This window comes from Aspergillus chevalieri, chromosome 1 (genome assembly GCF_016861735.1).
Source record: "Aspergillus chevalieri M1 DNA, chromosome 1, nearly complete sequence".
In the NCBI taxonomy this organism is placed as follows: Eukaryota; Fungi; Ascomycota; class Eurotiomycetes; order Eurotiales; family Aspergillaceae; genus Aspergillus; species Aspergillus chevalieri.
Genome location: NC_057362.1, coordinates 2,008,431 through 2,033,987, shown reverse-complemented (window position 1 = coordinate 2,033,987; position 25,557 = coordinate 2,008,431). Strand labels below are relative to the sequence as shown.

The following is a 25,557-nucleotide window of genomic DNA, read 5'->3' as shown; positions in this document are numbered from 1 at the left end:
CACAGTGGAGAAGCGTGTCATTTGTCATTTGTCATTCATCCTTAAACTTCCACTAGGCAGGTTTTTAAATTTTTCTTAATTATCATCCTGTCAGATGCTGCCTGTTGCTGCTTTGGGTATCTCAAGTAATTCATATCCATGGTTCTCTTGACACATGTCGGATACGTATTCTCCAACACATCCGACAAAGAAATACATACAGTACAATAATAGAGTATTACAACCCACACATGCATAACTTCCTAGTCAGTATGCATCAACCAACCCAGCATCGACACTTTCTCCCCCTTGTCTCCCGATAAAAAAGCACGGGGCAACGGATCTTGCGTCCAGCACCACACCATCCAATCATTTCCGACCATTCCATCTGCGGTTGCCTCAAGGGCGTCACACAGATAGACAGGTCGTTTTATTTGTCTTCCTTTCTTTGTACTTGTACAGTTACAGCATGCAGCGTGCATGGGACATGAGGTTACAGAGATCAATCAAGGGAAAAAAGATCCGGCCATTGAATCGCAGGAAAAAATTGCTTCTTTCTGGCTTCCAGGCGGAAAGTGGCGGATGGGCGCTTGACGTACAACCCGGGGTGGGTCTCTCTCCATCTCGACAGTCGCCGTGGGGCGAACAGGCGATCGTTGTGTACAGTAACTGGTGTACGTACAGTACATACATACTGGTACTCTGTACAATCTCCTAGTACTCCATACCAGGTACATGACGAGTATAATTATTTTCTGGCCAGTACCGCATTCTATACAATACTGTATATGGAGTACAGATCTAACAGTGGATCTGCGAGGGGCACTGACTGGTTCACCCGGCGATCTTTGCCCTACACGCTGGGAACTGCGGGCGAGGGGGCCAATAATCCTAATTATTTCGTTACAGTTTGGCACTCGGTATTAGGGGAGTCCTAGCTATAGAATCCTCCCCCTCTCTCGATGCACGAATAATGCACTCAGTATTACTAGGAACCGCCTCAGACGCCTCAGACACCGCCGCCACCGCCACTCCTCTATCCGTAGGGGTTAAGAAATAAACTTGAATAGTGGAGGCAGTATGTACGGAAGGAACATGGAGAACTTGGTCCATACAATGATTGTTTGAAGAGGTTTCAGCTATCTTTGGTTCAGTCCGTTCCGATACCAGTGCTCCAAACCGTCTCATTTCGGACCGAGTAAGGCTTTTCTCCAAATGGAAGACTTTATTCAGCTGTATAAAATTAATGCCGCTTATTAACCTCTCAAAAATGGTGTGATGACAACATTGCCAAAGTCAAACCCCCAGTGTGGCAGCCATGGTTCTGGGACGCTTCGGGAATGAACACGGTACAGAGCACGGAGTATGTACTTGTACAGACCAGAAAGTCCAGTACTGCATACTAGGAAGCTGTACTGTATGTAGGTGTTGTCATTCTGAAGTGTCCTGCTGCTGCACAACCTGGTAGATCATCTATCCCTTTATATTTTTTTTATTTTTTTTACTTGATTGATGTCCAAGATAGATCCATCTGTCAAGAAGGCACATAAAAAAAAAAAAAAAGTTTGGGACGGTTCCTCCTCCACCCAAAAAGCCTCAAAATCCTTTCTTTTGGATATCCCGAACGGAGCCGTGACGGTTCTCCGTAGTTTGTGGATAATCCTTGTCCGGGTCCACTCGGTCTTCACGCCTCCCACGATCGTCCTTGTTGGGTTTGTCCCTGAGGATGATGATGATTTCACTTTCACTTTTGCAGTTGTTATGAATATCTGTATATAAATTCCTGGGATTTTCAGACAGCCTGGCCTGCAGTCAGGAGTGGTGCCAGCCCGTGCATATTGGACTGCCTAACTATACTTACTCCTCCGAGTAACACTACCAACGACCCAGATCTGAATTATTTTATTTATTATTATTTTATTTTCCATTTTTTGTTTTAATTTCCATTTTATTTTATTTTATTTTTTCTTTCACTTTTTTTTTCTTTTCCACCCCTGCCTTGCATCGATTAACCATATATAACCTTGGTTCAGCTGTCTCCCATCGTCATTGATCAATGTCACTGGCTCTGCGTTTCCGCTCAGCTCTCGTGAGTCTTCTATATTAAACCTCTAATTCCTTCCTCGATCCTTGTCTTCTTTTTGTCAATCCTTGTTTTCTATCATCTTCCATCCTCTCCTTCGTCCAACTCATACATCCACTGCCATCATCGCTCCATACAGCCGCTGGCGGCTTCCGATCGATCTAACATTGCCTCAGTGATTGCCGCCCATTCTCTCTGCTTACCGTGCGTCCATTGATTCCGGTTGGATTTGTATCCTTGTCTATGATCACGTCCAATCCGGACGACGATTCCAGCAAAATGGCGATTTCCTACGCAAACTCTCTTCCTACTGATCATTCTCAGACCCTGCCCTCGTTTAGAGAGGTATGCATCCCATCTTACAATTCTTGCTTTTTCTTCTCAGAGAGTAGAAATACTGACTAGAGCAGCTTCTCCCTCCTCACCTCCACGATGAAATCGACTCTACCTCTTACTTCACTTCTCCCCGTCAACGCTCTAGCTTCGAGTTCTCCGGTCGTCAACCTTTACAATCACCCCCCAAGATGCCGCTGAATGACGCCCCACGAGACTACTCCCTCACTCCTATCCGTGCTTCAGATTCTGGGGATCATTCCTCTCTCCCTCCCCGGTTTCCCGGGAATGGCTCCCCCGTCGCTCCCGGGTCGACTCCCCGGTATGCGGCAACCTCCTCGCGTGGCCCTAGCCCCATTCTCCCCCCGATCCGGGATTTGCACTCTCTTCCAGACCGCAGCTTGACCTCGGGTTCGCCATTCTCGGATGGGAGACCCGCTTCGCGACCAGACCCGTTTCTGCCTGATTACCGTTCTGCGCCGATGGATGCACGTGGCCCATGGGATCGTCGGAATGGAGACTCTGCCTCGTATATGGGGACTAGCGGACCAGCTGCTATGATGCACAGTCACCCTGCTCCTTATGGTTATCCAATGGCCTACCCCAGTGACTCCGAGCAGCACTCGCCGCAGTTGGTATCACATGCGCAGTCGAACTTTGGCATCATGGGCGATCAGACCGACTCCAGGAACAGGCGCAGGCGAGGTAATCTTCCCAAGCCTGTTACTGATATCCTTCGGGCCTGGTTCCATGAGCATTTGGATCATCCGTATCCTAGTGAGGAGGACAAACAGATGTTCATGACCCGGACAGGGTTGTCTATTAGTCAGGTAAGCTCTATCTGTCTTCACTATCCATTATTGCTCTGGCTAACGACATCCAGATCAGCAACTGGTTTATCAACGCCAGAAGACGACAGCTTCCCGCTCTTCGCAATCAGATGCGCAACGGTGGCAGCGACATGGACTCGCAACGACAGTCCCCATTTAGCGACATGGATCAGACTTCGTCTGAATCGATGCCATCTCCTCACCGGTGAACTCCAACTACCTAATTCAATAATCCTCTCGATATAATACATCCCGCAAGGGTTAGAACGTTTCGCATCATATCATCATTACGAGTTACGGGGTCCGGCTAAGTACACGAAAAGCCAGAGTGCCTCGTCCACGAATTTTCTTTATTTCCTTCATTACAACATTTATTCAAGACCGACAAGATCATCCTTGATACCCTATCATCTTCATTTCTGGTTGTTTTATTTTACTACGTGGGATTGATCGCTCGAGGATCATGCATAGCCGCCACTATGCAGGGAACCTTGTAGCCTTGCTTTGATCCTCCCACCCAATATGCATCTGTGCGGTGTTCTGGTTCGTTATTATTTTTTGGATATTTGTCATTTTCATTTGTTTTACTCTCGTGTATGTTTGGTTCTGGGGTTTATGATTTCCATTTTCAAGACCTTTATAGAAGTTACTATGCATATTCTCCTTTTCGGAAGGAGATGGAATTAGGGAAAGCTGTACCAGTATGGAATTGAACGATGATGTGACCATGTTATTTCCTACTTCTTGGTGATCCAATGGAACAAAATTGATTTGATATTCTGCATCGAGAATTGGCCATTGCAACCTGCCTAAATCGGCACTGACATGCTGTGAAGAAATACCGATAACTCCAAACTCACGACATCCGATCGTCTCCAACTCTCGCTCGTCCCCCTCATTTAATAAACTCCACGACGAACCTTCTGATCATACGTTTTGACAACCACATGTCATTGACAATTCTAGAAACTCCTCCGACACTAACGGTAGCAAGATTTGGGTCAGGGATGCACTTCCTGCCGTCAAGTCAAAATTCGATAATCGATAACTTCCACCGCCATGGAAAGGGGGGCGCGCCGAAATCCCGAAAAGCCGAATGCTGGTTCGTGAGGTTTGATTGGGGAAACCAGTGTTCGTCAACGAATGTCAAACCATGGTAAGTTAATCTACTCGAGACGAGGTAAGTGTACTACGTACGGTAGCTAGGTCTCCACTACTGTTTACCATAACCACGGGGCATGTCATTTTCTGCTTTTTTTTTGTGCTTGTTCGGAAGGAAATCATGACTATCAGTTGGATAGTTCAGTTTCGAGCGGGTATCAATATGTACTGGGTGTGTCCGGAATGCCGATACCCGCGGATGACACTGGATTTTGAATTGACACATGTACGTACGCCCGTAGTACCAGTGCTGTATCCCAGCCACCAGGACTCACAAAGTCCCAGGGCCATGGATAGTGGCCAATTGGATCGGGGATGATTTCCAGAACACTTGTTGCTGTGGTTGGTACTATGTACAAGTATGGTCGATCATCGGTAGATGGCATTACCGAGCCACCGCCACACTGCCACCACCACCATTACAATTGACAGAGCAGCGCGTGATCCTACAAAAACTCCTAGTATGCAATGCATTGCAACTTTCCATATCAATACCAATCAAGTAGATCCAGGTCGAAACAGCCAAGAGTCCGCTGCACTGTAATACATACCGACGGCTAGGCGCAGGGACCTCTGACCGTACTCTGCAGATGTCGATCCGGAAAAGTAGCGGCTTGAGTACCGATACTTGTACCACAGAGGTACATATTCTTATTGGCATACTATGGGCAATATACCCCTGTGTCTCGTAATTCCTGATCCCTAACGTTATGCCTTGGGTGCATGCTTGTGCTTTTCACGTTGTATTGGCGCTGCAGAGTACTTCCTTCCTACAGCTGTAAGTCTGCGCTGCGCCCTGTACGTACGGAGTACGGAGTAACAACCAACCCCTACATCCTAGATGGCAAATAATGAAGGCTTTACTCGGTGATGCCTTTTTGCTCCTTCCTCTCTGTGAATGACTAACTGTCATGTCACTGTATCTAGTGCTAGTGTCAAAGTCCACTGACTCGTACGGCATACGGAGTACAGGGTACCGCATAGTAACCATTTTCTTGATTGAGACAATGCATGAGTAGTAGTAGCACTATGCTAGAGCGATCAGTCGAACTCGATTCTCGATCTAGGGGGCTGTCTCTCTGAACCCCGCAGCTCGCACTCTAGAATACTATTGAACAGCATGACGGTTGCAATAGTCTGGGCAAGCAGAGTAGGCTACGTATACGGAGCACGCAGTAGGCAGTTAAGATTCAAAATTCACAGATCACTCCGTAGTGGCAATGGGTATACCATGGAAATACCAATTCCAAAGTGACTGTCATCTTACTCCCCCATGCCCATGTCCAAATCAAGAAGGTGGTTTTGTCCAGCTCAGCAGTCAGCACGGAATATTTCGTCCGAAATAATTAGATTATGGAGCGGACCATCCTTTTGGGAATGGGATGATCTGCTGATCCGGATGGGATTTGCTGAGACCAGATTCGGATGAATGGAATTGTACGAAGATGGAGACTAGTATGGAGAACTAACGAAGTACCCTGGTTTATGAAATTGGATCTCCACGTTCTTTTCCGATGTCGAGACTGTGGAATTCCGCGGAGTAGGAGTTAGGTACTGCGCAAGCGCAATCCTTTGCTTTGTTCTTTGGATCGATAGTCGTGTACGGAGTACTTCGTAGTCCTTCCTACGCACACCGTTATCATGTCGTGCCTCGATCATGATTCACCGCCATAGAGATCGGATCGAGATCTCCTGGCTGTCTAGCTGTACTTCGCTGCTTGTTGCCTATCTGTTTACCTGTCCAGGATGCACTGTACAGTGCTCCCTCTGTATGTACTTTGTACAAGTATGTCCCGTGCTTGTTGCAGGGTATCATCGAGATAGTCACAGACAGAAGCAGTGACAATCCAGGAATCACAAGTGGCTACATTACCTCGGGACTGTTTTCCACAATAGTTGCGTTTCACCCTCGTATTATCATGCGCGCGCGCTTGTACGGGATTGTCTCTAACTCCGTATCTGTACCGAGTATGCACTCTGTGGTTGTATCGCATACAAGGGCTATTTTCGGAATGTGGTATATGCGGCGTACTCCGAGAAATGAAATATGCGTGGTTACCAAGTACCAGGATAAGTCGAATGGAAAGTTCTGGGCGGAGGATATGACATGTGGCAGGGTACTGTCAGTGAGGTGAGTTGGCATGTTGGTATGTCGGTTGGGAATGATATGTCAGATGTGTCACTAACTGTATGTACTGTATACTTGGACGAATGTGTCAATGTGAACTGGCAGTATATTTTTGGTGTTGGTGTCACCGTAAGCAGGCTTCGAGAAAACACGATAATTTGATATGACACGATATGACATGGCATGGATATAGTTACACAACAGGATTCTCGACTCTCACATCCGCACGCCAATACACCTGACACCTGTCCAGTCCCGCAAAAGAACAGCAAAAGAACGAAAAACGAAACCTGTCAAATTGAAATTCAACCGATGCCTCCCTTCCAGGCTCCGGGAACTTGCAGATGTCGGTGACAAAAATCCCGAATCTTGATCTCGGCCAAGACAATAATTGTATAGTTGCCTAAGCAGGGAACGTAGAAGCACAGGGGCAGGGGCAGGAATTCCCGAGAATGGATGGATGAGATTTCCGATGCAATATATCATGCTTGGAGATATGGAATGTGCTCAGTTCGGCGCAGTTGGCGCAGGCGGTGCAAGGAAGGAAGCGTGGTTTGGGTTTTGATTGCTTGCTGACTGTGGAATGCTGGCTAAGTTTGGATTGGAATAAGCGATCAGCTGGATAAGTTGCTCATTTTCCTTTCTTTTTTCTTTTTTGCTTGCTTTTTCTTAGTTTACTGGACAGGATTGGAAAGTGCTGTTAGGAATGTCAGCTGTCATATCCATGTACCCCTGTAATGACTGCATGAGTTGGGTAATTTTCAATCTCCAATCCTTATCGCAATTGCATTGTTCCGCAAACTATATGCCGGATGAACAGAGTGGATGGTCTTTCCATCTGAGCTGTGAACGTATCTTGAAATCGTTTCGCATGCACCTGCCATTCTACAAACGGCTTGGTCCCAGTCACTAAGTCCAATAAGTGAGTAGGATTTTCACTACCAGTCTTGCTATCCATCCATTCCACTTCATCCATACATAAAGTACTCTGAACGGCTATCAGAATGTTTGAATATCAAGAGCTGCTTAAACAAGTTGCCATCACATCTCGCATTCCTTACCAGTTTAAACGAAGTCATTACTACCTATAATACACGCGGGAGAGACGCCTGAGCTGCTCTATGTACTTCTTTGCCTCTTTTCAAGTTTGTGCGAAGAGAATAACCTCCTAATGGTATCTGAATCTAAATATCAAATAAATTCAGAGGTATCTTATTGAAAAACCTGAGACCAGCAAGTGAGCCGCTAGGTTTTGTACCTTGCAGTCCTTAGAGAACCTATCCCCGGATGAATACCAGAAAATGACGGTCTTCGCGGACAAGCCCGACGACGATATGGTGTCCAATGTTATTCACGCCTAACGACATAGGTTCCAAAGGGTACATCGTGTGTTGTAGCGACACGAAGACATTATCGTTGATTACGCTTGTGCTCGAGAAGTGGAGAGGAACACATTAGCAGGACATTTCACGATTCTCAGTCGGTGTGTTAGACAGGCTCAGGATCAGTCTACTTCATTTCAAGGTTTGAACACTATAGTCAAGCCACCTTCCTGCTTGGCTTTATCCTCAACTTATATTACTTACTGCATTGGGTTTATCATTTACTTCCAGATTTTAGTCCTGGAGAAGATCTTAGAGACGCCACACGAGAGCGTTACATGGTTGCAGCTTGAAGAGGCTACCACAGGGATACGTGACCATAGACTGCCTCCAAAACTGCCTCACTCATTACATGGCGAACATTTAACCTTGAACGATAGAAGATAGGGATAGTCTGTACAAGCACTCCAAACCCTCGTCCCTCTCGCAAATCTCGCAGTGCCACCGTCAACGCCAATGAGCGACGTATCAAATTCAGAAAACATGGAATTGCCTCCTAAAAAAAATGTCACCGTCAGGCGTTAATGAGACTGCGTTAAGCGGTATTACGATCTCAGTGAGAAATGAGCGCATGCTAGGACAGCGGTGGTATATTACAGCGCATGGCTATACATCGAGCGCTTCTGATGCAACAATGGAGGTGAGGCGGAACGTCGAGGAAACTGATTCGTATCATGGATATAACGGGAACCTGGTCATCATTTGGCGCGAAGGGCTCATATTCGAATCCTCTTTCCGGTTTTGCATGATGCGGCTGGGGTAATCTCACTTAGACTGAGATACCTACAAGCGAGCATAAGTTGAGCTTAGTTTCCTTCGAACATGACTCTGAGATAGACCAAAGCTTTTGACGACATAACGAGTCTCGCAGCGAGCGGACTGCGACGAACGACTCAAGTTTCATCGCACTGCAGTCATTACAGACGATGCAAGGATGTTACAGTCAACTTTTCAAATAGGTATTCTGCATCTGTGCGGGCTTTCATGCTATACATCTATTCAATACGCGGCATTTAACTTCTACTCTGGATAGGTTGTGCTCCTGCACTTTACGAAGCTGAGAAAAGCTTCCTTTCTTTTGCCCATTAAACCTGCTAAGAGAAGTTACATGCTTTTACGCCTCATCCCTATCACTCCAGTCCGGCATATGGATATCTGGGAGTATTTCCTATCTTCATAGTAGGATTTGGAACAGGTTGGGCTTTAATATGAACGGGAAGATATTGAAATTGGATGGGAAATGATAGCGTTGGAGTATTTGTGCCAAGGAATATATATCCGAGAATACAACTGTAAATGAGCCCGAAAGAGAGAAAAACAATGTAATTCACGGTATCACTTGCATTTCGCGACTGAATATCAATATCTAAGCCAAACCATTCGCTAAACAGCCCATAAAAAAACAAAAGAAAAAAAACCCTATGACGGCCGCTTAAACGGATGCGCCTCAGTATTCAAAACATACTCATCCAAACTAACATGATCCGGTTCTGAGAAAATAAGATAGAAGTATTTCAACGTTTCTGCAAGCCAGAAACTCTCCATGAAGTCCGACTGGTCGGAATGTTTGTCCCGGACGTCGTTGATGACTGCGTGGCCGAGTTTGGTGCGGGAGAGCTTCTCAATGCTGGAGAACATGCGCCAGGCGGCGTCTTGCAAGGATTTGTCGCCTGTTATGCGGTACATGATGAAGACGGATTCGATGGCTTCTGGTCTATTTGTTTGTTAGTTTACATTTCTCATGGGGTCATGGGGTGTTATTGGGTGTAAATACCTTAGCTTGTACTGCGCGTCGGTAACGTCCGTCACACCTGGTTGGAGTCCATGGCTTTCGATAAGAGACCTGGTTTCTTTCGTGTTGTCTTCATCCGTAGTACGGCCACCTCGCAAGAGACGTTGACGGACATCGCGGTACCACTTCCTCTCATCCCAGTCGCACTCTTCAATCGTTTCACACGAACTGACATAGAGTGTCTCTGGCATGATACCAGTAGGCATGACATCGTAAGCCCAGATACAACCGTCGACCAAGCCACGGGCAATGGAAAGCTCCTCGGGCCGATCAAAGACCTTAGCGCCAATACCGACTGTGCCACCCAAGTAGCACTTGAGATGTTCCGCCTGGAACTCGATCACTCCGTCACTGTATCCCGCACGGGTATCACCTGCAAACAAAATCTGCTCACCGGTCTGGGTGTTCGCACGGAAGAGCAGACGCCTCTTGATAGCCTTCATAGCCGTCGAGTACATGTTGCGGTACTGGTCTGTGCGAGCCCCAAGTAGAATGTGTTCTTTAGGAAGATATTCATAGGTGGAGTCTGCCATTCCACCCACAGTGTACCGGGGATCATTGAATGCCAATTCCTCCGCGTCCACCATGATTGGCCACAAGCCTGGTACCCGAGTATGATTCTGCGCTTCTTCCATGCGGTCCGCGATCCGCTGAATGGCGTCAAAGTATTTAGGGTCGCCGGTCAATTGGGTCAGTCGAGTGAATTCGAGGTTCAACGAGCCCAATTCGGCCATGATGGTGTTCCTGCTGGGTTGGATTCCCAGACCTTGCGCGGATCTGGCAAATAATCAACATATTGTCTCTCGTGTGGATAACAACCATTTCTCACCTGGTCCATTGCCACCGAGATTGCGGCATTCGGTTGCTCGTGTCAAAAGCTCCATACAGCATATCGGCCACCTCCACCGCTTTCCTGAGCAGCAAGGGGTGGGCACCGTCTGTCAAGTCATACGCACCCAAGAAGCCTCCGAGATAGCGAATGTTGGTCTCAAACACATTGATCTGAGTCAAATCGGTTGTGTAGAAATCAATCCGATCAAGAGCATCCAGCGCCTCTTCAAACTCGTCATCCAAACCCAAGATAATCAGCGAATCGAGCGAGTCGACCAAAGTAGCTGCCCAGCCGGCAAACGAGGTCCTATGACCACCGCTAAGAGGCGACAACTCATCACGCAGCCAAGCATGGCGTTTATACCCCTTCCAAGCATGCTCGAAAGCTTCCTTGACTGCCTTCTGACGGTTCAATCGCTGTCGACGAGCCCACCATGATTCTTCGGGGAAGTCGTACTGGATTTTCGGGATCGGGGAAGGGGGATTCTTAGGGTAGGGAATGAAGTCGGTGACGGGGTGTTTCTCGGGGTATTTGGTCCAGCGAATTCGGCCGGAATTTGTGGTGGACTGGACATATTCCCAGTTGTCGTTCTCGTCGAGGTTGAAGATGTCCGCACTGGGAGGGAGACTGGAGAAGAGGGTGTAGACGACGAAGATGAGGATGACGGTGGTGACCAGGTAGCTCTTCCGCACGAAGAGCATTTTGGCAACCGGTCAAGCAGACAATTAGTTAGTAATGTGGAAATTTGAGCAGTCTTAACCGCCCGAGTCAAGTAAACGAGCGACAGCGCATGGATGTCTCAACCATGGGTAAAGAGTGAATGGATGTCTAGAGATAGTAAGGAAGCAAAGGAATGAAGTGAATGAGTGGAAGAAGAGAAAAGACAACCCATTCGGATCGCCTGCAGGGACTTCGCTCTTCCTGGTGCACATCCCCTCAGCCCCCCGGGCCAGCCAGGAGAGAGACTGACGGCGTGGAGAGAGAGGGTTTGATCGCCATGGGAAATGATTGACACGGCAAAGGAATCCAGGAGGCGATGAGTGCGTAATGGAGTGGAGGGCCTAATTTGTACCCATTCTATTCTGAGACTTTTTGACTGAGAATTACGCTTGGCTCTGGACCCTGATTGAGTGCTTGCCGAACTGAATGTATTAAGAGGATCTCAAAGTGATGGATCTCATGCCCGATTTAGTTTCGTTCGTTAGGCTATTCCGTATAAGGAATGTTGTCACTCGAATTGGACATGTGGCTGTTTGCACTGTTTGTAATTTATGCCTGAGGCATATTAAATATGCACTTCAGGCTACGAGACTCAGATATCGAAGGCGTCACTGGATCTATTGTTTTACCTAGAGCATATCAATAACCTCACATAATTAACTAATAATCTCTTAATTACCTTCATTAATAGTAACAGATAGTTGCAGATCGGTATGTCCTCTTCCTCTTTTCACAAACAACTGCTAATGCCTGAACAGGAAATTCGATCTTCAAAGCATATCTGCCGTTCTACCCTCTACAATTATCTATCTCTCTTACTCTTTGAAGCGTTCTTCTGGGAGGATATCGACTTCACCAGCTTTAGCTGGCGGTCAGCGTGTCCAGGTATTATCGAGACTGTTTTAACAGAAGTCGAAGTCAGAAACCCAGGCATCTTGGAAGATACAACCGCCAAAATGCCCATCACAGGGTACCTCCCCTCTACTCCCCTCTCTTTATGCGCATACTAACAAAACCAGCGTCTTCTTCATCCCCTCAAACCCCAACTCCTCCACCATCCTCTCTACAATCTCAGAACGTCTGCACACCGTCCTCTCCGATGAACCCATCCCCGTAGGCCGCTGGGCACTCGAGCACAAACTCATGCGCGACACACCATCTTGTCTACCAGCATCTGCATCTCAGCGACCCGCGCAGCCGCGATGGATGCAGTTTCTGTCGTTGTCGTATTATCCGTTTCATGGGTTTGTCTATGCGTCGGAGGCGGATAAGTCCCAATTCGGCCATGCGGCACAGGTACAACCACAGCCACAAGCACCGGGACAACCGCAACTGCAACCGCAAGCACAAGCACCAGGGACCGCATCAGTACAACCCCAACCACAACAAATCCAATCAACCTCAGGTACAGACACGAGTACAAACAGCGGAATGATAATGACAACAATCCCCCTCCCCTCCTCTGCAACCCTCTTCCAACACTTTGTCTACGCCTGCCAACCCTTCTGGTGCCACCGGCACACCCACGCCGTCCCTGGCGGCATGGTCTACGACATCGGTGACTTCCGCGTGCGCATTGGCGACGTGCGCCAGACGCAGCCCGTCGCGAGAGTTCGGGGGACTGTTGTTGAGGTTGAGTGGAGGGGTCCTTCGTTGTTTGATTCGTTGGTGCTGAATCATTCTGTGGCTGAAACGCAGGGTGGAGATGGGGAAGATGATGATTCTGGAATCGATGTGGGACTGGGGTCGATTGAGGAGGAGGATGTTGATGCTGAGTTTGCGGCGACGGCGGGGTTGATTAGGGAGTTTTGGGGGAGGTTGGGGGTTGAGGGGGCTAGGGAGGCGATTTTGGTGCCGGATGTTGGGAAAGAGGTTAAGGAGAGATTGAGGAGGTTGAAGGCTCAGTTGCAGGAGGGTAAGAAGGATGTCGGTGGTCGTGGGGATGGGGAGGGTAATGGACAGTTGTTGGATGAGGATCCTGATCCGCAGGCTGGTGTGGATATTGCGAGGCAGTTTATGGAGATCTTCAGGTTTAGTCGGTGAGGATGCTTGAGTATCTATTCTAGCTCTATGGTACTGCAGTACAACAACCACATAAAGTCTACGGCAAGCTTGGAGTGGCAATAAACATGACATAAGATAAACAAGGGAAGTGTAGATCAAGTCGAACGAGGCATAATTCCGGAGATGTCTCGTCCAGAAACGAGAAAAATCAAAGAAAGAAAAGATAAGAGAGCGGAAGCCGCTCTCTCGCACTTCACATCCAGCTGTCGAGACATCTTCCATATAGCGCTCATCGTATTCAACAGAAATCGTTACTGCCAAGTACACGTGCAGTCGAAGAGTCTCGCTTAGACTACAAGTGAACTGTATGTTCAGGAAACATGAGATGGGATGAGATGAACGAAACTGCCAGCGGCCTTCTGTCTCTTTTCGCTAACGCCCGAACAAATAACCAAAAGGGGGAAAAGGGAGAAACGTTTATTTTTGCATCATGAGCTGAACGAATTCGTTGTCTGGTAACGATTAGCTTCTTCACATACGACCGAGAAAAAGGTTCACATACAGTCAATACGGCCATCACCGTCCTGGTCAGCCTCACGAATCATCTCGTCAACTTCGTCATCGGTAAGCTTCTCGCCAATGGAGGTCATAACGTGGCGCAGCTCCGCAGCGGAAATGAAACCGTTGTTGTCGCGATCGAAGACCTTGAAAGCTTCCCGGATCTCTTCCTCGGAATCGGTGTCCTTCATCTTCCGTGCCATCATGGTAAGGAATTCTAGTATGGTCAGAATCGCCTATCTTGTTACGGGACCTTTCATGTCGGGACGATCGCATACCAGGGAAATCAATGGTGCCGTTGTTGTCAGCGTCAACCTCGTTGATCATGTCCTGCAACTCCGACTCGGAGGGGTTCTGGCCCAGCGAGCGCATAACGGTACCCAGCTCCTTGGTGGTGATCTGGCCTGTAATCGCAGAGATCCATCAGTATTATGTCGTTAACCGGAAAGATATTATTTCAACAGCGAATATGATATCACGGTCGGAACCAATCGAATGGTGGAGTAAAAGAGGCATTTGATGCAGAGTAGAGCGGGATCACTAACCATCGCCATCCTTGTCCTGTAGAAATGCAGAAATCGTGGTCAGTTTACTGCCCTCAACGCCGACGGGGAAAATGCCACATGGAGATGGCCAGCGCACTTACGAAGAGGGAGAACGCCTCCTTGTACTCGGAGACTTGCTCCTCGGTCAACGAGTCAGCCTATATAATAACGTTGTTAGTAAAAGATCGGTGGAAGTTATCATCAGGTCTTCAAGAATGCATCAAGAATGTCCATCACAGAATTGCCCCGCAACCTTGGCGGGACATGACAGGGGAGGTGACACGCATACCATGATGTAGGATTCGAAAAGGCGAAAATTGAGATGAGCGGGGAGATGGAAGATAAGATGAACTATTTGCTTAAGGAAAGAAACAAGGTGAGTGAGGAAAAGGAGAGAAGATGGAGAAGAGAAGGAGGTGAAGCGTAAGGCAGGCTTAGTGAGTTTAGTCTGGGTTGGGAGATGGTTTTGGGTCGGGCGGTGGGGGAGTGGCAGCCCGCCTTTTTTTTAAGGGGAAGCAAATGAGTATCGAGCCCTGGTACAGGTACTTGGGAGACCAACGTAGAACATTCGGAGGATTCTGTACCGGTACTTGTATGCTTGACGATTGCGATGCCAGAGAATAAGCTGCCGATACGACTCCTCTTAATGCTTTGACAACTCAATCTGAATCTCTCAGCCTTACAATCGGTCATGCATGTATCTCTAGCTGCTCCATATATTGCGGGCTACTTCCAAACTTCAGAGATAACTGTGGCGATAATTGCGGTGAACTCCGTACATGGAAAAATCAATCATGTGTTTGCATATATGGCATCAGGCTGCAAATTCAGCTGAAGCCGTACAGTACATACCCTGCAGCCTGTGTTAGTGTATGGCCTTAGCGTACTTGTACAGCCTTGTTTACATAGCACACATCATCCAAACATGCCCAGACACAGATAAGCAACATATTAAAGTCTAAGAATAGCCCTAGCTAGTTTGAATAATGTTCTGGATAACACTCTGTCTGGCACTCCGGACAAAAAATGGTGGATACGTGTGGCGGTGTCCATATATTGCCCCTGAGATCTCTCATTCTACGGAGTAACCGCCAGATGGCATTGCATCATCAGCCATAGGATGCTACAATACGCACAGCAATGCGCAATATTCTGATAAGTTTTCCTGCTCACAGAATTGGGCAAGCTGTCTGTATCTGTACACTGTGCAGAGTACTTGTACAGATGTTTTGTCCAATGACCAGCTCTGATATCAGAGTACAGCCGGGCCCTGTATTACCGACTGAGACATGTATGCTCACCAATTTCATGTGCGGAGAGCCCTAGATGACCGTACCATTACCGTACATCTAACCTATTTAGAACTAGCGTCAACTTCCCCAACCGTCTCACGTGGTCCAGACTCGGAGATCCAGTAGTGCTATCACTATCGCTTCAATACAGAGACTGCGAATAACAAAGTGAACGCTGTTTACGGACCAACGAACTGACATGTGCAGATAGAAAGTAACTGAATGAGTCTCTGTATCTGCGACAACCCCGGAATCCTCTCACCTTCCGCCGCGGATGACACTTGGACGCTCCTTTCTTGGCCGACGATGATCCCGACTTTCTAAAGGACGTTTCCAATTCCATCACCAGCCAAATCTCCAATCCACTTTGACACCTTATAAACATACCTAGATAATAATAATGTGGCGGGACCGCACGAACCTGTAATTATCCCCTTCCTCATGCAATCCAAGTGATGACCGCAGCAGACTAACCCTTGCCCATCTGCCATGATCCAGGTACATCTCCTACCGACAATCATTCGCCCACCACCCAGCCAAAAAGCCTCGCAACGCCTTCCCCGACCCCTCCACCGAACCAGAAGAAAGCCGCCGCCTAATCTCCTCCACCGAAGATGATGGCGACGCAATCATCGAAATGGACATCCTGCCCCCCCGCTGGGTCGACGTGCAGGACGAGGTAACCGAGCAACTAGCCGACATCGCGCAGCAGTCGTCACAGCTGGACAAGTTACACCAGAAACACTTGCTTCCGAGTTTTGGGGATGAGGATGTGCGGAGGCAGGAGGAGGGCGCGATTGAGCGGTTGACGCAGGATATCACGCGCGGGTTCCATGAGTGTCAGAAGGCTGTTCAGAGGATTGAGGTTATGGTGCGGGAGGCCAAGATGCAGGGGAGGGTTAGTGCGGGGGATGAGACTATGGCAAAGAATATTCAGATTTCGCTGGCGGCTAGGGTGCAAGATGCTAGTGCAAGGTTTAGGAAGAAGCAGAGCACTTATCTGAAGAGTAAGTCCACTTACAGAGGTCCCCGGTGCTGCGGCACGGGTCGCTAATGGTTATAGAACTACGAGGCCTAGAAGGCGTAGCCTCCCCCTTCGACCGCACCCCAACACCCACGCAAATGCAGAACCCATACACAGACCCCTCCCTAATGGAATCCGACGCCGACAAGTCCTTCTCCCAAACGACTCTCATGCAAACCCAACAACGACAACGGCGCACCGGCCAGAATGACGCGGCGATCGAGCAACGAGAACGCGAAATCAACGATATCGCAAAGGGCATCATCGAGCTATCAGATATCTTCCGCGAACTGCAGACTATGATCATCGACCAGGGGACTATGCTTGATCGGATAGACTATAATGTGGAACGAATGGGGACTGAGGTTAAGGCAGCGGATAAGGAACTCAATGTGGTACGTTCATTTACCTTAGATGAAGGAAAGGCAGGAAGGCTAACAGGATCCAGGCTACTAATTACCAACGACGCACGACTAAACGAAAAATCCTTCTCCTTCTCATCATAATCGTCGCGGGATTGATCATTGTCCTGCTCGTCAAACCGAAAAACCATAGCTCCCCTGCACCTGCTCCTCCCCCGCCACCGTCCTCGAACAACATGCTATTCCCACGTCGAACAGATGAAATGATCTATCGTCGTAGAAAACGGTATTCGAACCTGGCGCGAATGACAAGGGATAGGATATTGATTGATCCAGATAGACTTCGATAGATAGCTTACTCTCTTAATGTATAGATGTATTTTTATGCACAATGGTTCCCATTAGATGGTAGTAATTTGTCCATAATGTATTATCAGGATCACATGAAAAGATCACACGGCTAGTACAACAGACGAAGAAAAAGTTACCATAAACAACAAACATGCAGATTAGATATCGCCACCAGACAAATAGATGGCCTAAGTCTGAGCATTACCCTCTTGTTCAAGCAATTGAGCAACATCGGCGTCTAGATCACCGCCCGCGAACTGGGCATAATCTTCCTCGCCATGGTCGACTTTCCGCTTTTTGGCATTAGTGCCATTCGGACTGCCATCAAATTGGTGCTGGCCAAGAGAAGTAGAGATACCAGGGAGCCCTGTACCAGGAAGCGGCATGCTACCCTGCTGAGGTTCAACAGTGGGCAGTACAAACGGTAACGGTGCGGTGGAAGGATCGTTTTCTTGCGGTTCAACCTTCGGAGATCCAATGGGCGTAATAGATTCCACAGGCGGAGGTGTGAGCGCTTCAATTTGCGGGCGAGCAATCGGTTCCCCTTCAGCATTGCCGGTAGGATGGGCAGCCGGCATGTTTTCAACGGAAAGTCCTTTCATGATTCCATCTTCGACGTCACGTTTCTTTGTTTCGGTGTCCACCCTTCGCTCCGACAACTGCGTAGCCAGAGACTGTTCTTTCGAGAGTGCCGATCGGTTGGTCTCCAGGAGCTTCTCAAGACCATCAATTAATGCATGCCGCGACTTGATGATCTCGGATACGGAGCTTTCGGCATTCGCAAGTGTCTTCAACAATTGGCTCAGACGTGCAGCGTGCACAGGAGGTGTAGGCAGTGGTATGTTCGGGTCTTGCATCTTTTCATACTCTGCATTGGCTGTCGAAGCGGCACCAGAAGCCATCGTAGCCTTGGACAGTGCCACTTGCAAAGGAACCAAAGGTTGTAGTTCAGACGGCGTGGATCCGGAAGAGCTCGAGAACAGTGATCCACCAAGTAAGGGTTTCTTTCCAGTAGAACGTGATCGATCGATTTCTTGTATACAGTCAGCAACCACGGACTAAATGACAAGAAGGTTGTTCTTACCATCCACACGAGCCTCTACAGCTTCCTGGATTGGGAGCTCAAAGATCGAACGTTGCCGCCACACTTCTACCACCCGTCTAATTTTCTGTTGGATCTCATTTGACGCTCCTTTGTATGCGACGGCCGTGGCTTCGGCAATGACCTTCCATGCGTTAGCTCGGCGCTGAAAAGCGTCGGGAAGTTGCACCAACCGGAGAGAATGCGATAAGGAAATCCTCTTTTTTCCGAGCTTTCGACTGTTGCGCCACCTCTGCATTGCCATTGTTAGTATCCGGATGCCGTTCTCGATAACGCATTCATCGTACCGTTCGCCAGGTATATCAAGTTCAGTCGCTTGGGGGCCGGGGAATCGCGAAGCTTTTGTAGCCAAAGTTGCGCAGTTCGCTCTGCATGCCGTCTGTAATTCAAGATAATGTTAGCATTTAACCCATGTATTTATCTCCAGATAGATATATAGCTACCTGTGGAACAAGACCCATTGCGCGACAGTGACAATACCCTCCTGCGTCTCATTGAGAGCGGAGAGCTTTGCCTTAACGGCATCATCCGTATATGCCATTATAATAGCTGAGCTTGCAGAGATGGGATGATATGAGGATACTCAGCAATGTTAGACTGAGAGCTGTACAAGGAGTGCCGTGTCGTCTCTGGCCGTCGCGGTCAAAGGCCTAGAAAGTTAGATTTCGACGCACGCTAATGATGATGCTGATAAGATTCACCACTTGAAAACCGGACAACAAAAGATCATACGAACAACGCAGACGCTGAATTCACCAAGGAGACTCTTGAAGAGTTTGACAGGGAGAGAGCTATGCAAGTGAAGGAAGCTCGCTTGCAGTCCCTCTTGACAGCAGCTCGCATTCACCGCCCCCAAAGCGGCAGAAACCCCCCATCATCAAACAAACGGGACTCTCTTGGAGACGCCAGCTTAACATTCCTGTTGATTTCCGTTTCTTTTCCCTCCATCCAATTGAATTTCCTATTTCCTCATACAACCTTATCCTAATATCCCGAAAGACCTGACATACCTCCAACATGGCGGACCGTTTCCCTTCCCTCGATGAGTTCTCTGCTGGTAAGTTGATAGCTCGATTCCCCATTTTCCCCCATAGTCCTAACTGAGAGCGAACAGGCCAGACTGAACCCGTCGAGACCAACGGAGCTGACGCCGATGATTTCCTTGCCCGTGAACGCGCTGTACTCGGAGAAGACGCAGAGCAATTTGCTACTGCTCAAGACCACGTTGCTGAAGGACAGGATGCTGGTGACGACTTGCTGGGCGAGTCCGCCCCAGCCGCTAGCGCTGCCCCGGAGGAGATCTCAGGATTCGAGTCGTCTTTCCCCGCCATAGAGACACAGAACGAGGTGCGCTTAGTTTCCGTGTGATTATATGGGATATTCTCAGGAGACTGACGGAATATTTCTATGTAGCAAGTTGCACCTGGTGGTACTATCACCGGAACCGGTGCGCCTTTTCCGCCAACTGGCTATTCCAGCTATCAAGCTCCGGAGGAGGAGGCCGAGCCCATCAAGTAAGCTAGCCTACAACCTCTATATTCCTGGTTGCATCTATTTTATTAACCGGTTGCTCTCACTACTGCAGAGAGTGGCGTGAGAGACGAGACGCAGACGTTGCCCGCCGTGCCGAGGTTTCGAACGAGAAGAAGGAAGCGAACGTCAAGAAGGCCCGTGAAGACATCGACGATTTCTACGTTTCGTACAACAACAAGGCCGACAAGCTCCGCGCCCAAACCCGCGCTGACGCCGAACAATTCCTCGCCAACCGTGAGGACACCTCCGCAGGCGGCACCAGCTGGGAGCGTATTGCCAAGTTGGTCGATGTTTCCGGCAAAGGCACTAGGGGTGGTGCTAGTGGCTCTGGCAAGGAGCGGTTCCGTGAACTGCTGCTTGATCTGAGAAAGGACCAGAATGCGCCGGGTGTCAGTGGAGTTTAGGTTTTTGGTCAACGGAGCCGGGGAGTTGAGTTGAACATACAAGCATACATACAGGGTAATAGATGGTTTCTGCCCAGCAGGTATGGACGATGACTTGGCTCTTGAGATCTTGAGGTGTAATATGCTGAGGATTTCTGAGGATCAAAACCCTAGCATTCTCTTTACACCGGATCCTTCCAATGGTCATGCCCCAAAAGTCTGCCTGTTTGCCTCTGAATTCGGTTCTCATTTATTGCATTTTATCCCGCCCCCCCCCCTTTTTTTTTTTTTTGTTTTTTTACTGCGTTTCTATTTGGACTTTCCATTTCATCGTGATGTAAGTAGATATCAAATGCTATGCTTAATCTTTGGTATTTGGCTTGCTTAGAATAGGAGATAGTTTACTGTTAACACTTGGGATATCTCATATTTGATTTATAGCATCTAAGTAAAAAATATCTTAGACATATACTCATTCCATCAACATCCAATGGTCATGATCTAGTCCAATTCAGTTACCACTCCCTCCCCCGGCTCCCCAACCTCCTCAGCCTTCTCCCGCTTGCCCTCAGCTTCGATCTCCTCCAACTTCTTCTTTCCTTCTTCCGTAGTAGCATCAACAATTCCCTCCTCGAGACTAAGCAGGCCACCCTCTCCAAGCTTTTCCACAACATCTTCCGCCTCCGCAACAGGCATCTTACCCAGAACCTTGTTAACCTCGTCAAGAGACTCAGACGCTAATGCGTTGCGCAGATCTGCGGAGAAGGACTCAAAGATCTTGCGGGCTTGAACAATTTCCGGATCCTCGCTGCCCTCAGGGGGGATGTTGATGGTGATCTTGGTGTTGGGGTCGACGGCGTGCAGTTGGATTTGCTCGACACCTGCCGGGTCGTTGGAGGCGGAGGCGTTTTTGGCGAGTTCCGTGGCGCGGATTTTAATTTTGCTATAGGTTTCGTTGACGTCGTTGCGGAAGAGGGTTGATGCTTGGTGGTTTTCGGTCGTGATACTGGAGGCGATTAGTTAGCTATGCTGTGCCCTACATGTGCAACTATTGGGAGTGGGAGGACATACCGCTTGAAGAACAGGGAAACGCCATCCCGACCGAGGGAACGGCAGTACTGTAACAGTAAACCATGGTGGACACACCGACGAGCATAGTCGTCCTTGCCTTCCATCTGACTGTTGAATGCCTCCACCAGAAGACCGTCCGTCTCCTTCTCAGCGACAATCTCGGGGTGATCGCCGATGAATTGAAGCTGAGCTCGGTAGTCATTTTGACTGATCTTCGCAAATGTCTTTGCCAAATCACTGGGTCTGGCGTTCTCTGGGTCATCATCATCAGTCTCAGCCGACGACGAAGCTTGCTGGGGCGCCGCGCCAGGGTTCAACAGCTCAACAGAGCTAGTCTGCCCTCCAGGGGAGGCCTTGCCCTTATCGGTGGCCTTCGCAACGTGAGAGGTATTGAATCCATCATGCAAGCCCTCACTCGTAATCTTGCTACCCTCCTCCTTCTCCAACTGAGCCAGCCGCTGCAGCAGCTCCTTCTGCAGCCCTTGTACCTTGTCCTTATGTCCCTGCACACCCTTGGTGTACGCCTGGAAAAGCTCCTCCGACTTGACCTCACCAATCTCCTTCTTAACTTGGTCGACGAGAGCACCCATCATAGCCGAATACTTGGGTTGCTCCTTCTCGTGCGTGTGGACACCCTCTGGAGGTGCAGGGGGCTGGTCCTCCGCTGGGTTTCCTGCAGATTCCATGATAACCTGGAACACTAATTCTTCGGGGTTGCCCGATGAGCTTTCATGTTGCTTCAAGGTTTGGAGTAGCTTATCGATGCGCGAGAGGAGTCCGTCATTGATAATGCGCTCGTATTTCAGAGTTCGAATTTCGTAGCGGCGCTGCTCTCGCTGCTGGTGAATCTGGTTCTGCTTCGCGCGAATAAACGAACGCTTGTCGACATTGGGATGAACCTCGATATCCGAGTCATCGGACAGCTCTAGGGCATCCCACTTGCTGTAATCTAGGACCATTTTGGCAAATCGGGGAAGTAACGTAGGTGTTTATAGGTGAAGTGGGATGTAGAAGCGGGGGAAGCTGTAGTAAGAAAAAGGGGATTAGCACGACAATTTTTACTCCAGAACAATATGGAAAATAGCCAAAGGACGTACCAAAGGAGTCCTTTTTAAGCCCGACGAATCACACCTGTCAATCTTTAAAAAACACACCAACCAGCGCTAGCAAATCGAGGCAAAACCATCGAAAGCTCTCGATCACCTTCTACATTTGATAGGGCAGGCGGTGGCGATGGGCAAATTGACGCCGCTTGGCCGGCGCCGATGCTGGCCCGACTCCGACGGTGATTGCGCTAAAGGCTGGCTGAACTCCCAAGCTTACAACCCGTCTCGATCAAGCCCTACTTTGACATTTGGAGCAACCATTCACTCCTTGGCGGTGCCATGATAGCTAGAGCGCTTGTATTCACCCGGTGAAATATGTCATCCTGCTTCCCTTGTTTCGTGACATCATCCTGAAGCCTGTCCGATTCCGCGTTCTATCAAACCTCCGAAATGCGCGGGGCCAGGTCGATTGCGTCCTGGACTCCGGGTTTCACTACAAGACAGGTCGCTCAACCGAAGCGAAACATCCTAGGGAATCTATATCCGGGGCCTTATAGGCCTGTCTCTCCTTTTGCTGTCCAGAATGGCTTGATCAGATTGTACTCGGGAGCCTCCGGGCCAGCCCGCAATACTCACAACTGCTCTCTACGCCAGCCTTTTGAATTCGCACCGCCGATTTACAACAATGGTAAAATGCGCACTGATTCTTCTTCTCGCATCGCCGATCAAGTACGACTCCTATCCACCACACGGTGCTCGTTACAAGCGAAACCGACAACTCCGACGAAACCAAACACAGACGGTACATCTACGCTTGACAAGGATAACGAGGATGTTGAGAAAGGTTTCGAACTCTCAGAAAAGGCAGCCCAGGCGGCTCAGGTTAATCTGAGCGCGAGGCTGGCCAAGGATGGTGCTGGTGGAAAGAAGTCCGGTTTCCGCGAGATCTGGAGACTTCTTATGATCGCACGCCCTGAGGGCAGGAAGCTCGCTTTTGCCTTCATGTTCCTGCTGATTTCGTCATCGATCACCATGTCTATTCCGTTCTCCATCGGGAAGATTATGGATACAGCGACAAAGTCCAAGGAAGAAGGAGGCAATGAGCTGTTTGGTTTGAGCCTTCCGATGTTCTATGGTGCACTGGCTGGAATTCTTGCTTGCGGTGCCGCTGCAAACTACGGTCGTATCATCATCCTGCGTATTGTAGGAGAGCGCATCGTTGCTAGACTCCGCTCCAAGCTCTTCCGTCAGACCTTTGTGCAAGACGCAGAGTTCTTTGATGCGAATCGCGTTGGTGATTTGATCTCTCGTTTGAGCTCTGACACTATCATTGTCGGGAAGAGTATCACGCAAAATCTGTCGGATGGATTGCGAGCTGCCGTCAGTGGTGCTGCCGGATTTGGGTTGATGGCGTATACTAGTCTCAAACTTTCTAGCATTTTGGCTCTGTTACTTCCCCCGATTGGACTTGGTGCTTTCTTCTACGGTCGAGCGATCAGGAACCTCAGTCGTCAGATTCAGAGGAATTTGGGTACTTTGACCAAAATTGCTGAGGAACGTCTGGGAAATGTCAAGACCAGCCAGTCTTTTGCTGGAGAAATCCTTGAGGTTAACCGCTACAACAAACAAGTTCGAAGGATATTTGAGCTTGGAAAGAAGGAATCCTTGATTAGCGCGACATTCTTTAGCTCTGTATGTATCAGGATCATTCAGCTGGTATAAAAAAAAGGACGATATACTGACTACCATACACAGACGGGCCTCATGGGAAATATGACGATATTGGCTTTGCTCTATGTTGGAGGGGGCATGGTTCAATCTGGTGGTATCAGTATTGGAGAATTGACTTCTTTCCTGATGTACACTGCCTATGCTGGTTCTAGCATGTTCGGTCTATCCAGCTTCTATTCAGAACTCATGAAGGGTGTTGGTGCGGCCAGTCGACTGTTCGAACTACAAGATCGTCAACCGACAATACCACCGACGAAGGGCAAGAACGTCGAGTCTGCACGTGGACCCATCCGCTTCGAGAACGTCTCGTTCAGTTACCCCACAAGACCGGCCGTTAGCATCTTCAAGGGTCTTGATTTTGAGATTCCCCAGGGAACCAATGTTGCTATCGTTGGACCTTCGGGAGGAGGGAAGTCAACTATCGCTTCCATTCTTCTTCGTTTCTACACTCCTACTGAGGGTAAGGTTCTCATTGATGGCAAGGACATCACCGAAATGAACGCCAAATCTCTCCGCAGGAAGATTGGTGTCGTGTCGCAGGAGCCTGTTCTTTTCTCAGGCTCCATTGCTGAGAACATTTCATATGGGAGACCGCATGCGACAAGATCGGAGATTGTTGCGGCAGCTCGGAAGGCGAACTGCCAATTCATCAGTGATTTCGTGAGTAGTCGACATATTCCCTGTCATTCGAGTGTACAACTAACAAAATCGTTAGCCTGACGGCCTTGACACTCAAGTCGGCGCAAGGGGCGCCCAACTTTCCGGTGGTCAGAAGCAGCGTATTGCCATCGCCCGTGCATTAATCAAGGACCCTGACATTCTCATCCTGGACGAAGCAACATCTGCTCTCGACGCGGAGTCAGAGACCCTTGTAAACAGCGCGCTCGCAGCCCTTCTCCGTGGCAACAACACAACAATCAGTATCGCCCACCGACTCTCCACTATCAAGCGCTCGGATACAATCATCGTCCTTAGCCCCGACGGAACCGTGGCTGAACAGGGAAGCTACGAGGAGCTCAGCTCCTACCCAGATGGTGCTTTCACGAAGCTGATGGAGTGGCAAATGAGCGGTGGTGATGCGTCGCATCCCCCTAAGACAGCTCCCGTCAGCCCTGAGACGGAAGAGAAGCTCTCGGAGCTTGACAGTGGAGAGCCTGAGAGACAGCATAAGGAGTAATTGTTCTGCTCCTGGAGCGCATTGCGCATTCATTTGCATTTGCTTATCATTATTGCATCTATACTATGTGGCTTCACAGAAGTAAGTCATTGACACTCTAGAGCTAACGATGCTCACCATGTGGTCACAATTTCTATG

The 25,557-nt window shown here is 48.8% G+C and overlaps 9 protein-coding genes across 9 annotated transcripts; 5 read left to right on the top strand and 4 right to left on the bottom strand.

Moving 5' to 3' along the window:
* Positions 1–2,341: 2,341 nt before the first annotated feature.
* On the top strand, positions 2,342–3,434 carry ACHE_10739A (homeobox domain-containing protein; the record flags this gene model as incomplete). Its single annotated transcript, XM_043282619.1, has 3 exons — positions 2,342–2,407; positions 2,473–3,225; positions 3,279–3,434. The coding sequence occupies 3 exons, from the start codon at positions 2,342–2,344 to the stop codon at positions 3,432–3,434; spliced, it is 975 nt and encodes a 324-aa protein (XP_043131859.1).
* Positions 3,435–9,315: 5,881 nt separating this feature from the next.
* On the bottom strand, positions 9,316–11,221 carry ACHE_10738S (glycoside hydrolase family 47 protein; the record flags this gene model as incomplete). Its single annotated transcript, XM_043282608.1, has 3 exons — positions 9,316–9,610; positions 9,671–10,465; positions 10,518–11,221. 3 exons carry the CDS (start codon positions 11,219–11,221, stop codon positions 9,316–9,318), a joined length of 1,794 nt encoding a protein of 597 aa, XP_043131858.1.
* Positions 11,222–12,196: 975 nt separating this feature from the next.
* Positions 12,197–13,283, top strand: ACHE_10737A (uncharacterized protein; the record flags this gene model as incomplete). The annotated part of the gene is made up of 2 exons (XM_043282597.1): positions 12,197–12,210; positions 12,260–13,283. The coding sequence occupies 2 exons, from the start codon at positions 12,197–12,199 to the stop codon at positions 13,281–13,283; spliced, it is 1,038 nt and encodes a 345-aa protein (XP_043131857.1).
* A 515-nt stretch (positions 13,284–13,798) lies between these two features.
* Positions 13,799–14,639, bottom strand: CAM1 (calmodulin; the record flags this gene model as incomplete). Its single annotated transcript, XM_043282586.1, has 5 exons — positions 13,799–14,019; positions 14,081–14,206; positions 14,348–14,363; positions 14,449–14,505; positions 14,637–14,639. 5 exons carry the CDS (start codon positions 14,637–14,639, stop codon positions 13,799–13,801), a joined length of 423 nt encoding a protein of 140 aa, XP_043131856.1.
* Positions 14,640–16,039: 1,400 nt separating this feature from the next.
* Positions 16,040–17,375, top strand: ACHE_10735A (t-SNARE syntaxin TLG2; the record flags this gene model as incomplete). The annotated part of the gene is made up of 4 exons (XM_043282575.1): positions 16,040–16,062; positions 16,138–16,646; positions 16,703–17,058; positions 17,112–17,375. The coding sequence occupies 4 exons, from the start codon at positions 16,040–16,042 to the stop codon at positions 17,373–17,375; spliced, it is 1,152 nt and encodes a 383-aa protein (XP_043131855.1).
* A 189-nt stretch (positions 17,376–17,564) lies between these two features.
* ACHE_10734S (CTD-interacting domain-containing protein) lies at positions 17,565–19,019 on the bottom strand (the record flags this gene model as incomplete). The annotated part of the gene is made up of 5 exons (XM_043282564.1): positions 17,565–18,409; positions 18,461–18,602; positions 18,652–18,710; positions 18,766–18,857; positions 18,922–19,019. 5 exons carry the CDS (start codon positions 19,017–19,019, stop codon positions 17,565–17,567), a joined length of 1,236 nt encoding a protein of 411 aa, XP_043131854.1.
* Positions 19,020–19,495: 476 nt separating this feature from the next.
* ACHE_10733A (clathrin light chain CLC1) lies at positions 19,496–20,415 on the top strand (the record flags this gene model as incomplete). The annotated part of the gene is made up of 4 exons (XM_043282553.1): positions 19,496–19,535; positions 19,593–19,825; positions 19,892–19,992; positions 20,064–20,415. 4 exons carry the CDS (start codon positions 19,496–19,498, stop codon positions 20,413–20,415), a joined length of 726 nt encoding a protein of 241 aa, XP_043131853.1.
* Positions 20,416–20,895: 480 nt separating this feature from the next.
* Positions 20,896–22,424, bottom strand: CDC37 (Hsp90 co-chaperone CDC37; the record flags this gene model as incomplete). Its single annotated transcript, XM_043282542.1, has 2 exons — positions 20,896–21,400; positions 21,466–22,424. 2 exons carry the CDS (start codon positions 22,422–22,424, stop codon positions 20,896–20,898), a joined length of 1,464 nt encoding a protein of 487 aa, XP_043131852.1.
* Positions 22,425–22,961: 537 nt separating this feature from the next.
* On the top strand, positions 22,962–25,419 carry mdr2 (ATP-binding cassette permease mdr2; the record flags this gene model as incomplete). The annotated part of the gene is made up of 3 exons (XM_043282531.1): positions 22,962–24,203; positions 24,267–24,902; positions 24,958–25,419. The coding sequence occupies 3 exons, from the start codon at positions 22,962–22,964 to the stop codon at positions 25,417–25,419; spliced, it is 2,340 nt and encodes a 779-aa protein (XP_043131851.1).
* Between the last annotated feature and the right edge of the window lie 138 nt (positions 25,420–25,557).